Source organism: Oryza brachyantha, chromosome 3, assembly GCF_000231095.2.
Source record: "Oryza brachyantha chromosome 3, ObraRS2, whole genome shotgun sequence".
Classification (NCBI taxonomy): Eukaryota; Viridiplantae; Streptophyta; class Magnoliopsida; order Poales; family Poaceae; genus Oryza; species Oryza brachyantha.
In genome coordinates this window covers 14,685,446-14,701,758 of record NC_023165.2, presented here as the reverse complement: position 1 = coordinate 14,701,758, position 16,313 = coordinate 14,685,446, and the positions used below count along the sequence as shown (strand labels likewise).

The 16,313-nt window shown below is 38.2% G+C and overlaps 1 protein-coding gene and 1 long non-coding RNA gene across 2 annotated transcripts; both read right to left on the bottom strand.

Moving 5' to 3' along the window:
• Nucleotides 1-1,729: 1,729 nt before the first annotated feature.
• LOC121053984 lies at nucleotides 1,730-3,294 on the bottom strand. The gene is made up of 3 exons (XR_005811463.1): nucleotides 2,360-3,294; nucleotides 2,164-2,272; nucleotides 1,730-2,020 (listed from the first exon to the last, which is right to left on the bottom strand). It is a non-coding gene; the product is annotated as an uncharacterized LOC121053984 (long non-coding RNA).
• Nucleotides 3,295-3,730: 436 nt separating this feature from the next.
• LOC102722549 (protein FAR1-RELATED SEQUENCE 5-like) lies at nucleotides 3,731-4,666 on the bottom strand. Its single transcript, XM_006665085.2, has one exon. The coding sequence runs from the start codon at nucleotides 4,664-4,666 to the stop codon at nucleotides 3,731-3,733; it is 936 nt and encodes a 311-aa protein (XP_006665148.2).
• Nucleotides 4,667-16,313: the final 11,647 nt, after the last annotated feature.

The following is a 16,313-nucleotide window of genomic DNA, read 5'->3' as shown; positions in this document are numbered from 1 at the left end:
GGAAATGGGCCGGCTCGGCTGGGCCGGCCCAGGAAGGAGGGGAGGAAAAAGAAAAAGGAAAAAGAAAAGGAAGGGAGGAAAATTAGACTTCGCCCAATTTGAGAAGGAAGGGAAAAAGGAAGGAAAAAGGAGGGAAAAAGGAAAACCCCACTTTTGCCGAGTTTTAAATTAATTTGTTCGGCCAAATTTTATACTTCTGTAATTTGAGTTTAAATCCTGTTAATTGATTTGGAACCTCGATTTAATTAAATTAAGTTCTTTTTAGAGGGATTTTTCCTGAGTTAATTAAGCCAATTGTTATTTACGAATTTCTTTTTACGATTTTAGGCTTGGGATAAAACTCCGGGCGTGACAGTCACCACCCCTCTACTCTCGCTACATACGTGTCTTCCCCATGTGCCGATGACCGAGACCGATGAAGCTTTGGTAACCCCTCTTCTCTTTTTTATTCCTTTGCAAAAATCTGTTAGAGGTGGTTGTGTTGGTACCATTCTGTACTGTAATATTTAATTGGTTATTATTGGATATAAATATAAAATTCCAAACTGCAGTATCTGATAGGAATCAAATAGTATATTATTGGATAGAAGTATATTTCTTACTACCAATATCTAATTGTTGCTTGTGGCCATTTTATCTGTACTAGTTGAAAAGGAAAAATAGGTTTAAAGATTGAGAATTGTTGATTTACCACTTCATGTCAAAGCGAAAAGCATGGTATAAATAATTTATGAAACGGGTTTGGATATGAAACCTATTTCATACTATTATTGATCAACATAGGAGTACTTCCAATTATCATGGGATACATACTCTATTTTATTTCCATTTAGTCTTTAGTAAAATGTGAAGTACTCTATTTTATTTGGCAACTAATCTAACTGAAACATGTTGCTTGTTGGTCTTGCTTGGTTAGCTTCTCGTTACCTCTCGAACTCTTTAGCTATAATTTGAAATCTTAGTTGTGCGTCACCCTCAGTTTTTAATGTCATAATGCTACTGGTTCTGCTAAAATATCTGATGTGGACGTGCTTAAAATCACATTTACTTTCCTCAATTTGTAATTAGGCACATTCATGCAAATTAAAAGGTACTGGTCAGTTAATTACTCACAAGGTTGACCTCATTTTAGCTTGCTTCCTCTTACTGATATGAATTTCGAGTTAAATTATTGTTAAGTCTGAAACTGTACATCATAATTATATTTTTTTCGATAGTTTTTTCTGTTATCACTCTCCTATATAGTGTGTCTAAATGTACATAGCTGAGTTATAACTAACCTCAAAAAGGGACCGTTAGTATCACTTGGTTATATATATATATATATATATATAAAATATATATATATAGTCCGGCTACCGTGCTTTCGGCAGCACTTCGAACAAATGTTGCCATCAGTTTCAACGATTAGATCTGATTTAGATTAGCGCTTAATCCTAATGGAGACAGAGGGCTAACGGAGCATCTAACGGAACCGTCCTGGAGACTGCCCTCCTCGTCCGCGCGGCATGCAGCCCACTACCCCACGCCACCGCAACCCATCAATTATTTTTATTTTTATTTTTTTTTGTTGTGCTTCTGACGATAGTTTGCTGCTTTGAGAGGATAGGTTGTGTATACTAATGGGCTCATATGTCATTCTTTTTTTTCCTTTTTTGTATGATATTAATATATTCTTTTTTTGTATGATATTAATATATTGTACTGAAGTGATTTTTTGTTGGTAAAAACGGATGGTGCAGCACTGCTGCTTGCTAATATGGTTCTCATTATTTGAAACATGTTCTCTCTATAACAATGTGAACTATTTAACTATAAATTTATACATTTTTGGTAGAAAAACTACATAGCAAATTTAACTGTAGCACAATATATCCCCTTATTGATATACCAAAATTTATCCTATAGGCTATAGCTATACAAAAATATAACCTTATTAGGTATACGAAAATGTGCCCCTGTAGCTGTGCCAAAATGAAGTAATAACCAAAATGCATCTCATATCTTCTCCATAAGCTCCCTGGAAAAAATAAAATAAGATTAGAAAACATATTAATTTGCTGTTTGATGGAATAAAGAATTGACTTAGTAAGTTGCAATAATAAGGATTAACATCCTGACAATGATAAAAATATTTAGACACAAAGATGAACTAATAAGTACCAAGATCTCACTAGTACTCATCATCTTCAGTGTCACTGTCAGTCTCAACATCATCATCCTCTTCAAAGCAATATGCCGGATCCTTTTTTGCTTTTCCATCCTTCAATTTCTACATGTACATGTAACAATAAATGTGAGAAATCAAGTCATAAACACACATATTAAGTATATTTTTTAATTACAATCTGAGAATTACCTTTGGGCATGTAGCCATATTGTGGCCTTCTTTTTTGTGACAATAACTACAAGTTCGCATCTTTTTTGCATTTTTAACTTCAGATGGAGGCTTCAACCTCTGGGGTTTCCTCTTTCCCTTGCACTGTGAGATTGACGGGTCTCCAAACTTCAGACATTTTCATGCTTCACATGGAGCATTCATGGTATTCACTACATTATCATCTTTCTCTAACAAAACAGATTTGAGGTTTATTGCTTGATTTATTTCAATTACTTCATCTTTCAGTTCAATCAGACGTGTACGAGCTTTCTCAATTGCAGGACGAGACTTGACAGCCTCTTTGGCAACTTCCTGCATAAGTTGGTTTAAGGCATGAAGCATGATGGAATCCAGCTCACATCCTTTACCCTCCACTGTCTTGTTACTTACTGCTCTCTTTATGCTTGCATTAGCATCACGAGTCCACCTCCTTAGAATGTAATGAGAAGGAAGGAACGGCTCCAATCCAACGTATCGCATCACCTCAAGAGCATGTGGACACAAAATTCCTTGGTATTCAAAACCTTTGCTCTCACATTCAGCAGTACTATTTTTCTTATCTATAACCACAACGCGTATAGGATTATACCATTCATACTTGATTTGGTTTACTGCAGGACGGATCTTGTAAAGTACGTCCTTCTCTACCTCATGCACACGATACCCAGATGCCTTCTTCAATTTTTCTTTAAAAAGTGAAAAAACATTTCGTGTGTACACCTTTCGTGCTTCTTCCTCAACTGGATCACAAGACCACAATTGTGCTTTCTCATTCATTGTTCTAATATCCTCATAACTTTCTCTCTCATAAGTACCTTCCACCATTTTATCAAACTTCTTGGCAAAATTGTAAAGTGATGTGTTAGATCCCATCCAAATCTTTGTGACTGCATTTATGCTCTCGCTTCTTTGCGTAGTAGACATGCCGGCACAAAAAGAACCACGAAAGTAGGCTGGGGCCCATGTATGTCGTTTGTCATACATGAGGGTAAGGTGAGGGTTGTCTCGCATCTTGTACTTCTCAAGCATGCCTTCCCAATTTTTCTCAAAGTCTACAACTGTCAAGCTGAAGTTGATGGCAGCTCTCAATTCATCTTTGAAACCAGGAACTACCCCATAAAGAACCCTCAAGTGGTCTCTAAAATTTTTGAATACATGCCATAAACAACACCTATGGACAGTGTTAGAACCAAAAACCTTCTCAACTGCTGCCTTCATTGATGGACATTGATCGGTAAAAAATGTTTTTGGCTTTTTACCACCCATTGCATCCAACCATGTTTGGAACAACCAAAAGAAGGTCATCCTCTGCTCATCTCTAATCAATGCACAGCCAAAGAATATTGAGTGTCAATGAGGACTGACACCAAGGAAAGGTGCCATAGGCATGCTATACTGGTTGGTGTTATATGTTGTATCAAATGTTGTGACATCCCCTAAGTCTTTATATGCCCTTCTTGATCGTCCATCAACCCAAAAAATATTTTTAGCAAAATTGTCTTCATCGGGTTCTATAGCAAAGAAAAACTCAGGATCACCTTGTTGCCTTAGTATAAAGTAATCTACCATTGCATTGACATCCACCCCGACTAAGCTTCTATTCTCCTTTGAAATCTGATTGTTAACATCTTTCTTACCATAATGAAGGTTTGCTTTACCGTCGGCCTTTGCTGCAAGATACTCTCTTATTTGAGTAGCACATACATTTTGCTCACTTAACAACTTGATATCTGCCTTTTCCTTAGCTGTAATTGTCTTGTGAGAACGAAGATGTCGTTTTTTTGATGGAGTACTACCAACAAACTCATGATTATGGTCTTTGTGGAAGCCTGTTACCTTCCAATTTCCACCTTCATGTAGTCTAACATGAAATGAAGCCTTACAACCAGTTCTTCTTTCTGGTACTGACTTTTCAGGTGTTCCTGAGTTTGGTCTCTCAGCCACCTCAAATGGCTCTTCCAATTGACATTTGTGTTGCTTGTTAAACCCTTGTTTACTACAAACCAATCTCATTGAAGTGATGGTACCTTGTGCATTCTTGTAACCACTATTCACACCAATACTGAACCCAAGCACATATCCATACGCATTGTAGAAGTCATATGCAGCTTCTTTACTAGAGAACTCCATCCCTTCGTGAGGCTCAAAACCAACATCATTTGAGGTCTCACTTCCATTACACTTCTCTGCTTCATCTACCGGCAAATTGAATACTTCATGTACCAACAAATTTTCAGATTCATCTCCATCCAAAATGTCTATTTCATCAATTGCAAAATCATCCATTTTACTGCTAGCAAATCAGACAAAACTGCATGCGAAAAGAAAAATAATAATGTAAACTCTAAGCTGTACCAAACCAAGTGATACTAACAGTCCCTTTTTGAGGTTAATTATTAACTCAGCTATGTACATTTAGACACTATATAGGAGAGTGATAACAGAAAAAACTATCGAAAAAATATAATTATGATGTACAGTTTCAGACATAACAATAATTTAACTCGAAATTCATATAGTCAGAGGAAGCAAGTTAAAATGAGGTCAACCTTGTGAGTAATTAACTGACCAGTACCTTTTAATTTGCATATTACAAATTGAGGAAAGTAAATGTGATTTTAAGCACGTCCACATCAGATATTTTAGCAGAACCAGTAGCATTATGACATTAAAAACTGAGGGTGACGCACAACTAAGATTTCAAATTATAGCTAAAGAGTTCAAGAGGTAACGAGAAGCTAACCAAGCAAGACCAACAAGCAACATGTTTCAGTTAGATTAATTGCCAAATAAAATAGAATACTTCACATTTTACTAAAGACTAAATGGAAATAAAATAGAGTATGTATCCCATGATAACTGGAAGTACTCCTATGTTGATCAATAATAGTATGAAATAGGTTTCATATCCAAACCCGTTTCCTAAATTATTTATACCATGCTTTTCGCTTTGACATGAAGTGGTAAATCAACAATTCTCAATCTTTAAACCTATTTTTCCTTTTCAACTAGTACAGATAAAATGGCCAGAAGCAACAATTAGATATTGGTACTAAGAAATATACTTCTATCCAATAATATACTATTTGATTCCTATCAGATACTGCAGTTTGGAATTTTATATTTATATCTAATAATAACCAATTAAATATTACAGTACAGAATGGTACCAGCACAACCACCTCTAACAGATTTTTGCAAAGGAATAAAAGAGAGAAGAGGGGTTACCAAAGCTTCATCGGTCTCAGTCATCGGGCACATGTGGAAGACACGTATGTAGCGAGAGTAGAGGGGTGGTGACGCAGTGCACGGGGCCGGAGGAGAGGGGTTGGGAGGGCTGCAGTGGCATGGGGCTACAGGTGCAGGAGGAGGAGGGGCTGCACTGGCGTGGGGCGCCGGAGGAGGATGGTGTGGGTGATGTGGTGGTATGGAGAGGCAGGAGGAGGAGGGGCTGTGGTGGTATGGAGCGCTGGGGCTGCAGGGCACATGAACGAGGAGAGCAGGAGGAGGAAGGAGAAAGGGGGTGAGCAGATCAGGAGGAAGGCTGGAATAAGATGGGAACGATGAGATCAGGAGGACGGAGGACATCGCTCTTTTCTATTTTAATCGCTAGATAAATTTTAACATGCTCCGTTAGCCGTCCGCCTCTGTACAATCAACGCTAATCTAAATCAGATCTGATGGTTAAAACTAATGGCAGCATTTGTTTGAAGTGCTATCGAAAGCACGGTAGCCGGACTCATATATATATATATATATATATATATATATATATATATATATATATATATATATAATATGTATATATATGGGTAAACTTTATATACTTTAAGCATATAAACATTATATATGTAATATTATACATATATACTTTACGTATATAAATCTACATATATATATATATATGCATGAAATTTTTTGTATACACAAATATTATAGGTATAAACTTATATATAAGGAGATCTTTATACATATAAAATTTTATATGCAAACTTTATACACATAAAGAAAAAAAGTTACCTATTCTGGGAGTGTTCGCGCAGAGAGTGTTTGAACGAATGTTCGCTAATTAGTCTTTTCGTGGACCTTCTGCTTCTTGGGCCTCCCTCGGCAGGCTGATTCCATCGACGTGAGCTTTCAACGACCCAGGTCATTTATGTAAGGAAAAAGTCTACTTAAGGTCCCTTAACATCGAGTTTGTTTTGTAAGATCATAAGCATGATTAATATTTTCTGATGAACAATTGACTCGCGATTTGGTTTATAAATTGAGTTTGGTTTGGAAACAATTAAGGTGTTGGTGCGAGTGTGTGTAACTAATGTAAGTCAGGTTGCGATATCTGTGCTCGAAAACGGTTTGTTTGTCTCTAGTTGTGCAGGTGACTTGAGGTCAATATCGGTCAATGGCGGTGGGATCGTGACTAGGCTCAGGGAGGAGCTGAGGTCCGGACGATCGAGGATGCCAGGTGACGATATTGAATACGAGTTGACACATGGTAGAGGAACACCGTATGGGATGGAATCGTAACGGGCTTCACATGTTGTATGTGTAAGCGCCGGAAAAATCGGGAAGTAAATCGGATCAAAACTGGATGAGAAAAGAAAAGAAATTTGCTACAGTACTTTTGGTTCGAATTACTGTAGCAGGCACGGGTTACTGTAGCGGAATCGGGATGTTACTGTAGCGACCGCGTACTATTCACGTCCGGCCACTGTAGCATGCGGGTACTGTAGCGCGCGTTCACGGTTTGGGAAACTGGATTCTAATTGGAAATACTTTTCGAGGATGAGTCGTATTAGTATAAGGAGTCCTACTCCTATTTGGTGATAGACTTTTCGATATAAATAGAGACCGAGGGGTATGCCCCCGGTGTGCTTTTTGTGAGATTTAGTTGTTGATTCTAGATCGACGATTTTGATAGGAGTGCTGTTGGTGCACTTTATAAATACCAGTTGATGCAATAAAGTCAAGATCATTCAATCTACGTTTTTGGCTTTCATTTACTGGTGATTTTTTGGATTCCGACGATCCGATCGACGTCATAGGAGTGGCGCGATTCGATGATCTGTTCGGCGGCACATGAGCGGCGCGATCAGGGTAGCGGCGACACAGGAGCAACGCGATCAAGCTAGCAAGCCTTCGTCAATTTCTTCGACAGAGGTAATCCTTTATTCCGTGAAAGATTTTTGGGTTTTGTTTTTCCCTACCATTCACCCCCCCTCTACCTCTATTCCGTGAAAGATTTTTGGGTTTTGTTTTTTCCTACCATTCACCCCCCGCTCTGGTAGGTTTATTTGATCTTGTTCGATCCTACAAGTGGTATCAGAGCCTCGTTTTCTATTTGATCTTCGCCGATCTTTAGATTTGTTTGCCATGGCTGAAAAGTTTTCAAACAAACCTCACATATTTAATGGATCTGATTTTGACTATTGGAAGAAAAAGATGGAATCTTATATTACATCTCAGCGTTATGATATTTGGCTTAAAGTTAATCAACCTTATGAGATTCCTGAACGCATTGATACTCCGGCTCTAAAATTAGAATTTGAAAATAATTGCAAAGCGCGCAATATTATTCTAAATGGGATTTCTCGCTCCGATTTTGATCGTGTTTCGCATCTTGCAACTGCTAATAAGATTTGGAAAGCTTTAAATGATTTTCATACTGGAACTGCAAATATCAAAGAGTTGTGAAAGGATGTTTTCAAAAAGGAGTACATAAAATTTGAGATGAAACTTGGAGAATCCTTGGATGACTATTTGGCTCGTTTCAATAAAATCTTAAGTGATCTTAGATCTGTTGATGCTTCTTATGATGTTAACTATTCTCAATCTGAGATTGCTCGTCACTTTATGAATGGCCTTGAAATGAAAGTTTGGGATGTTAAAGTTACTTCAATTCAAGAGTCTGTTGATATGAATGCTTTAACTTTGGATATTCTTTATACTAAATTGAAAACATATGAGATGAATATTCTTTCAAAAAGGACTGATTTGAAATCTACTGCTTTAATATCCTCATCTGGATCTTCTTCTGAGTCTATTTCCTTGACAGCCTTTGCTGCTTTTACCGCCTTGTCCGATGATCAACTGGAATAGATCAATGAGGAGGACTTGGTTTTGGCCACTAACAGAATTTCTTGAGCTGTGAGTAATATCAGGATCAGGAGAAGAGGAGGACCAATTCGATGCTTTGATGTAGTCAACCCAATCACATCCGTTCTCAGTGCCCCAAGCTTGGAAGAGGTAAACAGGAAGAAGCTAAACCTCAAGATGCATCCAAAGTTGCCAAGCAGAATAAGAAACAACTCAAGAATATGAAGATGAAGAAGTATTATCAAAAGGCATTGGATGAAGCTTTTTGCAGTTGTTCAAGAAAATAGTGACGTTGAGTTTGAAGATAATGAAGAAGAAGACAAGAGTATGAACATTGTTGGTGTTTGTCTCATGGCTAAAAGTTTTGAAGATTCTGACGATGACAACGAGGTAACTGGTCCTTCTAGTGTTGAATATTTTCAAGAAGTGATTGCTAGACTTGGTTACAAGATTTCTAAATTTGAGAAAAAAAATTAGTCAACAAGAAGTTACTATTGATTCTCTTAATATTGAAAATAGTAAATTAAAATCTCTTGCTTCTAATGATGATGAATGCAAATCGTGTGATGTTTTATTTGCTGAAGTGAATGCTAAGAGAAGTTAATCAGAATAATTGCAAAAAACTTGATGTTGTAACTAAGAAATCTAGAAAACTTGAATCTTATCTTGCTCTTAGCTTTACAATAAATACTAGATTGGTTGATGAATTGTTCTTGGCTAAGAGAGCTTTAAACAAATGTCGAGTTGCTGTGTTTGCTAGTTCTATGTTTAACTTGATTAGCTCTAAAAGAATCAAGCAATCTAGTGCTAAACCTTGCTTGACATGCCCTGCTAATGAGATGAAACTTAAACATGCTTTGGAATGTGTTAAACAAATGGAGGAAGTTGTTAAAAGAGATGAAGTGATTTCTTGCAAAAATTGTGCTAGTTTAACTCAAGAGGTTTCTTATTTAAAAAGTTCTTTGCAAAGATTTTCTAATGGAAAAAGGAACCTCAACATGATTCTTGATCAATCTAAAGTTAGCACACACAATCGTGGTTTAGGTTTTGATCCTCATGTTCACTTTTCTAGACATCCTCCTACTGTTTTAAGTATTGCTCAGAATGGTGAAATTTTGACTGAACCTGAACCTAAGACCACTGTATTTAAATCTGCTGGCATCATGTCTTCCTTGAGTGCTTCTTCATCAAAAGTTGTGAGTGTTAAACATGTTGTGAATGCTAAACCTACTTTTAATACTAAATCTGTTGTAAATGCCAAACTTGTCTTTAGTACTACATCGGTTGTTAATGCTAAACCTGCTATATCAACTTGTGCTTCAACTCATCGTGATAAGTATACATGTTCCTTTTGTGGCAAAGATGGTCATATTGTTGGTTTCTGTTTTAGACTTGCTAGAAAGCAAAAAAAGGAACGGGAAATTGCTTTTGCAAAACAAAGATGGCAAAAATTGGCTTTTACCTCGAGGCAGGCGGTTAGACTGCAGCAGTACCAGCAGTCAAACCGGTGTTATAACCCCCGCCAGAACGGTGGTAAAGCTTTGGTCAGACCGCAGGTTCTTAAGCAGTTAAACCAGCCTCGGGAGCATTTTTCTAAAAGGAAACATATTGAATTTTCTACTGGTTATGTTCCTGTTAGATCTGGTCGTGTGTCTCAGTACTGGATTCCTAAATGTTTATTATCTAACCCCAGTACTGAGACTTCGGCATCTGCTTATGCATAGGCATTTTTGGCGAGGAAGGAGAACGTGTGGATTGTAGACTCCGGTTGTTCGCGACATATGACCGGTGATAAAAGTTGGTTCTCCTCTCTCGTGAGGGCATCAAGGAAGGATTCAATCATCTTCGGTGATGCTTCTACTAGTACGATCACTGCAACTGGATCTGTCAAGGTAAGTGACAAATTTACATTGAATGATGTCGCTTTGGTTGAAAATCTAAAGTACAATTTGCTCTCCGTTTCTCAAATTGTCGATGAGAATTTTGATGTTCTGTTTAAGAAAAGTGGAAGTAAAATTTTTGATTTTTCTGGAGATGTTGTGCTTAATATTTCTCGATATAGAAGAGTTTTTAAAGCTGATTTTGAAAGTAGTATTTCTTCTGAAGTTATATGTCTTGTTGCAAAGTTTTCTAAAGATGTGATGTTCTGGCATCGCAGACTTGGACATATTGGCTTTGATCATCTAACTAGGATTAGTGGTTCAGATCTTATTCGTGGTTTGCCTAAACTTAAAAAAGATGTTGATTTGGTTTGCTCGCCATGTCGTCATGCTAAAATGGTTGTATGCTCGCATACTCCTACATTTTCTATGATGACGGATGCCCCAGGACAACTCTTACACATGGACACTGTCGGTCCAGCTAGAGTGCAATCTGTTGGAGAAAAGTGGTATGTGTTAGTTATAGTTGACGATTTCTTTCGTTATTCTTGGGTTTTCTTTATGGTTACCAAAGATGAGGCTTTTGAACACTTTAAAAGTTTGTATCTTCGGTTGGCCATTCAACTTCCTGGATCTTTAAGAACCATCCGAAGCGATAATGGTGGAGAGTTTAAAAACGCTTCTTTTGAGAGGTTTTGAACATCAATTTTCATTACCCCAGGTTCCTCAACAAAATGGTGTGATTGAAAGAAAAAATTGTTCTTTGGTTGAGATGGCTAGGACTATGCTTGATGAGTACAGTACACCTAGGAAATTTTAGGCTGAAGCTGTTAATACTGCATGCTATATTTCCAATCGTGTTTTCTTGAGATCAAAACTTAGAAAGACTTCTTATGAGCTTCGTTTTGGACATACACCTAAGATTTCTCATTTACGTGTTTTTGGGTGTAAGTGCTTTGTGTTAAAGTCAGTAAATTTAGATAAATTTGAATCACGCTCTCGTGATGGACTTATGTTAGGATATGCTGCACATTCTCGAGGTTACCGTGTACTTGTTTTAGAAACTAACAAAATTGTTGAGACTTGTGAAGTCACTTTTGATGAGGCTAGTCCAGGTACTAGACCCGAAATTTCAGGTATAATATCACAGGTTGAGGGGGAGGATATATTTGTGGAGGAAAGTGATGACGAGGACGACGACGAAGTGTCAGCTGGTCAGACCGGTGGCACAATGTCAGTCAGACCGCAGGCAGAAGAGCGGTCAAACAGGCCTGGAGGATCTTCCTCATGTGCTTTAGGTGCGGATGGTGGTGGACCTCCAGAAACCTCTAGTTCGTCAGAACAGGGTACAGAACATGAAAATTCATCTGAAGCCACTGCTCCACTTCATATTCAACGACGACATCCTCCGGAACAAATAATAGGTAACTTGGATGAACGTACTACAAGGTCGAAGGTAATAACTCGTGATTTTCATATGAATTCTGCTTTTGTTGCTAATTTTGAGCCCAAAGATGTTACTCATGCCTTAACTGATGAATCGTTGATTAATGCCATGCATGAAGAACTTGATAATTTTGAAAGAAATAAAGTTTGGTACTTAGTTGAACCTCCTGTTGATCATAATATTATTGGAACTAAATGGGTTTTCAAAAATAAACAAAATCAGGATGGTTTAATTGTTAGAAACAAGGCTAGACTTGTGGCTCAGGGTTTTACTCAAATGGAAGGGTTGGATTATGATAAAACTTTTGCTCCTGTTGCTAGAATTGAAGCAATTAGACTTTTGTTGGCTTTTGCTGCTTCAAAAGGTTTTAAATTATTTCAAATGGATGTTAAAAGTGCTTTTCTAAATGGCTATATACAGGATAAAGTTTATGTGAAACAACCACCTGGTTTTGAAAATCCTGATTTTCCCAACCATGTTTTTCGTTTGTCTAAAACCTTGTATAGCTTGAAACAAGCACCTAGAGCATGGTATGATAGGCTTAAAAACTTTTTACTTGCTAAAGGTTTTATAATGGGAAAAATTGATAAAACTCTCTTTGTTCTTAAGCATAGTGATGATCAACTGTTCGTTCAGATTTATGTGGATGATATCATCTTTGGTTGTTCATCTCACCCTTTGGTTGTGGAGTTTGCTGAAACGATGCACAGGGAATTTGAAATGAGTATGATGGGCGAGTTGACTTATTTTTTGGGATTGCAAATTAAACAAACACCTCAAGGTACGTTTGTGCATCAAACAAAATACACCAAGAATCTTTTACGACGTTTCATGATGGACAAATGCAAGCCGATGACTACACCTATAGGATCTGCTACTGTGTTGGATCCTAATGAAGATGGTGAAGCGGTTGATCAAAAGGAATACAGAAGTATGATAGGATCATTGCTTTATCTCACTGCTTCAAGACTGGATATACAATTTGCTGTGTGTTTGTGCGCTCGATTTCAAGCTTCTCCGAGAGCTTCACATCACCAAGCGGTTAAACGCATCATGAGGTACTTACAACACACTCTTGAATTTGGAATTTGGTATTCTACTTCATCTTCTATATGTTTGAGTGGTTATTCGGATGCGGATTTTGGAGGCGGTAGAATTGATAGGAAGAGTACCAGTAGTACATGCCATTTTCTTGGTACTTCATTGATTGCATGGTCTTCTCGAAAACAATCTAATGTTGCTCAATCAACTGCTGAATCTGAATATGTTGCTGCTGCTAGTTGTTGCTCCCAAATTTTGTGGCTTATCTCAACCTTGAGAGATTATGGTCTTACTTTTGAGAAAGTTCCTCTCTTTTATGATAATACAAGTGCTATTAATATTGCTAAGAATCCTGTTCAACACTCACGCACTAAGCACATTGATATTCGTTTTTATTTTTTGAGGGATCATGTTGAAAAGAAAGATGTGGAATTAAAATTTGTTGATACTACATTGCAATTGGCTGATATTTTCACGAAACCTTTGGATTCTTCTCGATTTGCTTTTCTTCAGGGAGAATTGGGAGTTATTCATCCTTTTGGCATCAATTAAGGGGGAGTTTTTTGGCTCCGTGTTGCATTCATATTTTCTTTTTTCTCTTTTGATTTTGTTTTTGCATACATGTTTTAATTAATGCATGGTGTGTTTTAAAACAAAAAAAAAATCAAAAAAAATTAAGAGCTTTGTTTCGTGCCTTTAGTATGTTGTAGTACTTGCTTACAATACTTGTTAGAGAATATGATTAGTAATCTAGCTTGTCTGCATTTTTGGTTTATACATGAGCTTTTGATATTGCTTTTAAGGAAGATGATGCATGACACTTAAATTCTATACTTAAATTAAGTAAATATGCAATATTGATGTAGCATATCGGTTGTTTTTTAAATGCTTATATATATGCTTTATTGATTTGTTATTCCTCAATAACTTTTAAAATTGCTCAAGAGAATAAAAAATATCTATGAGAGAAAAAAATGAATACCGAATCTTTGGACAGTCTTGACGACAAGGATGTATTCGATGTGAGCAAAAATAATGGGTGCCGAATCCTTGAAAACAGTCTTGACGACAAGGACGTACCCGGAATAATTGAGAAAAAAATTGAGCAAAAAGGCTCAAGTAAAAAGGTTAAAAATTCTCTTGGTAATTTTGTGCTAGAGCTAATTTGAAAAAGAGTGATAAATACAATGGGTATATATGTACAGTATTTATTTTTCAATCTATGTGCTTGTACCGATGTTGCATTATAACTCTTTGAAATCATGAATTCTTAATGTTGACTTGATCTTAATTGCCATATCTCAAGTTCATGGTTTTACTTTAGTGCATGCTTGTTAGTTAGCTAGTCACTTTTTCTACCTTGTTATTGTAATACAAGTTCTTGAGTTACTATTGGTACATTGCAAAGCTCTTCGAGAAAAAATGAAAATAAAAAACCTTCATTGATGAATTCATTGTCAAAAAGGGGAGAACAAGGTAACAAAAAAAAATTTGTGCATAATTGTCATACTTAAAGGATTTTCTTTCTTTTCAAAAGTGAGAGATTTTTCCTTGAATTTTTTTTGTTTTTGCATTGCATGTTTTTTGGAGTTACTTCACAAAAACAACAAAATAAATTTTGAAGTGTTTGCCAATGTGTTCATCAAGGGAGAGATTGTAAGATCATAAGCATGATTAATATTTTCTGATGAACAATTGACTTGCGATTTGGTTTATAAATTGATTTTGGTTTGGAAACAATTAAGGTGTTGGTGCGAGTGTGTATAACTAATGTAAGTCAGGTTGCGATATCTGTGCTCGAAAACGGTTGGTTTGTCTCTAATTGTGCAGGTGACTTGAGGTCAATATCGGTCAATGGCGGTGGGATCGTGACTAGGCTCAGGGAGGAGCTGAGGTCCAGACGATCGAGGATGCCAGGTGACGATATTGAATACGAGTTGACACATGGTAGAGGAACACCGTATGGGATGGAATCGTAACGGGCTTCACATGTTGTATGTATAAGCGCCGGAAAAATCGGGAAGTAAATCGGATCAAAACTGGATGAGAAAAGAAAAGGAATTTGCTATAGTACTTTTGGTTTGGATTACTGTAGCAGGCACGGGTTACTGTAGCGGAATCGGGATGTTACTGTAGCGACCGCGTACAATTCGCGTCCGGCCACTGTAGCATGCGGGTACTGTAGCGCGCGTTCACGGTTTGGGAAACTGGATTCTAATTGGAAATACTTTTCGAGGATGAGTCGTATTAGTATAAGGAGTCCTACTCCTATTTGGTGATAGACTTTTCGATATAAATAGAGACCGAGGGGTATGCCTCCGGTGTGCTTTTTGTGAGATTTAGTTGTTGATTCTAGATCGACGATTTTGATAGGAGTGCTATTGGTGCACTTTGTAAATACCAGTTGATGCAATAAAGTCAAGATCATTCAATCAACGTTTTCGGCTTTCATCTACTGGTGATTTTTTGGATTCCGACGATCCGATCGACGTCATAGGAGTGGCGCGATTCGATGATCTGTTCGGCGGCACATGAGCGGCGCGATCAGGGTAGCGGCGACACAGGAGCAACGCGATCAAGCTAGCAAGCCTTCGTCAATTTCTTCGACAGAGGTAATCCTTTATTCCGTGAAAGATTTTTGGGTTTTGTTTTTCCTACCATTCACCCCTTGTTAGGTTTGTTTGATCTTGTTCGATCCTACATGTTTCATGTCCCTTAACCGTAAAACCAGAAATATGTACCCCTAAACTTGCATAAACCGTTCAAAAAAGATACTCAGCAATATTGACTTAATTTTTGACCGGTTTTACTAACATGGTGTACAATGGATCCCACATGTCAGTTTTTTTTTGTTTTTTACGCTATCCTTCTTTCCTTTTTCACTTCTCTCACGTGCTCTCGTCTCTCTCTCTCTTCCTCCTCTTCTCACCTTGGCTGGGGCGGGAGTGGCAGCACACTGGAGGCGGTGGTCGGGCGGGCTGGCGGCGGAGCCGGACGGCGGCGACGATGGCCAAGGTGGCGGCGGCTTGTGGCGGAGCCGGGCGAGCGGGGGCAATCGAGCAACGCCAGGCGGCCCATCCAGGCGGCGTCGGGGGAGTCTCTGCTGCGTTCCGTCGCAGTCTCTGATGTGGGTGAGGCAACGACGCGTCGATGCCTCGTCGCGGGCGCGGTGGCTGCACGCGAACATGGCGTCCCCGCGTGGCGCCGCGACCTAGTCGTCGGTGTCGTTCTGCCACCCGTCCGCATTCAACACGATCGCGCTCGACCTGGATCGGGCAAGTATTCGCTCATCGCGGCCATGGCAAACCATCTCTGATATGACGTGTGTTGGATTAAGTCCCGTGCTCAACATTTTGTTTTCTATTAGCTTGCATGTAGCTTCAGTCACCGTGGTGAGGCCAAGTCAGTACATGGCAAAGTGCAAGAAGTTCTTCAATCCTGATCAAAGACAACGATGTGATTTCATGCC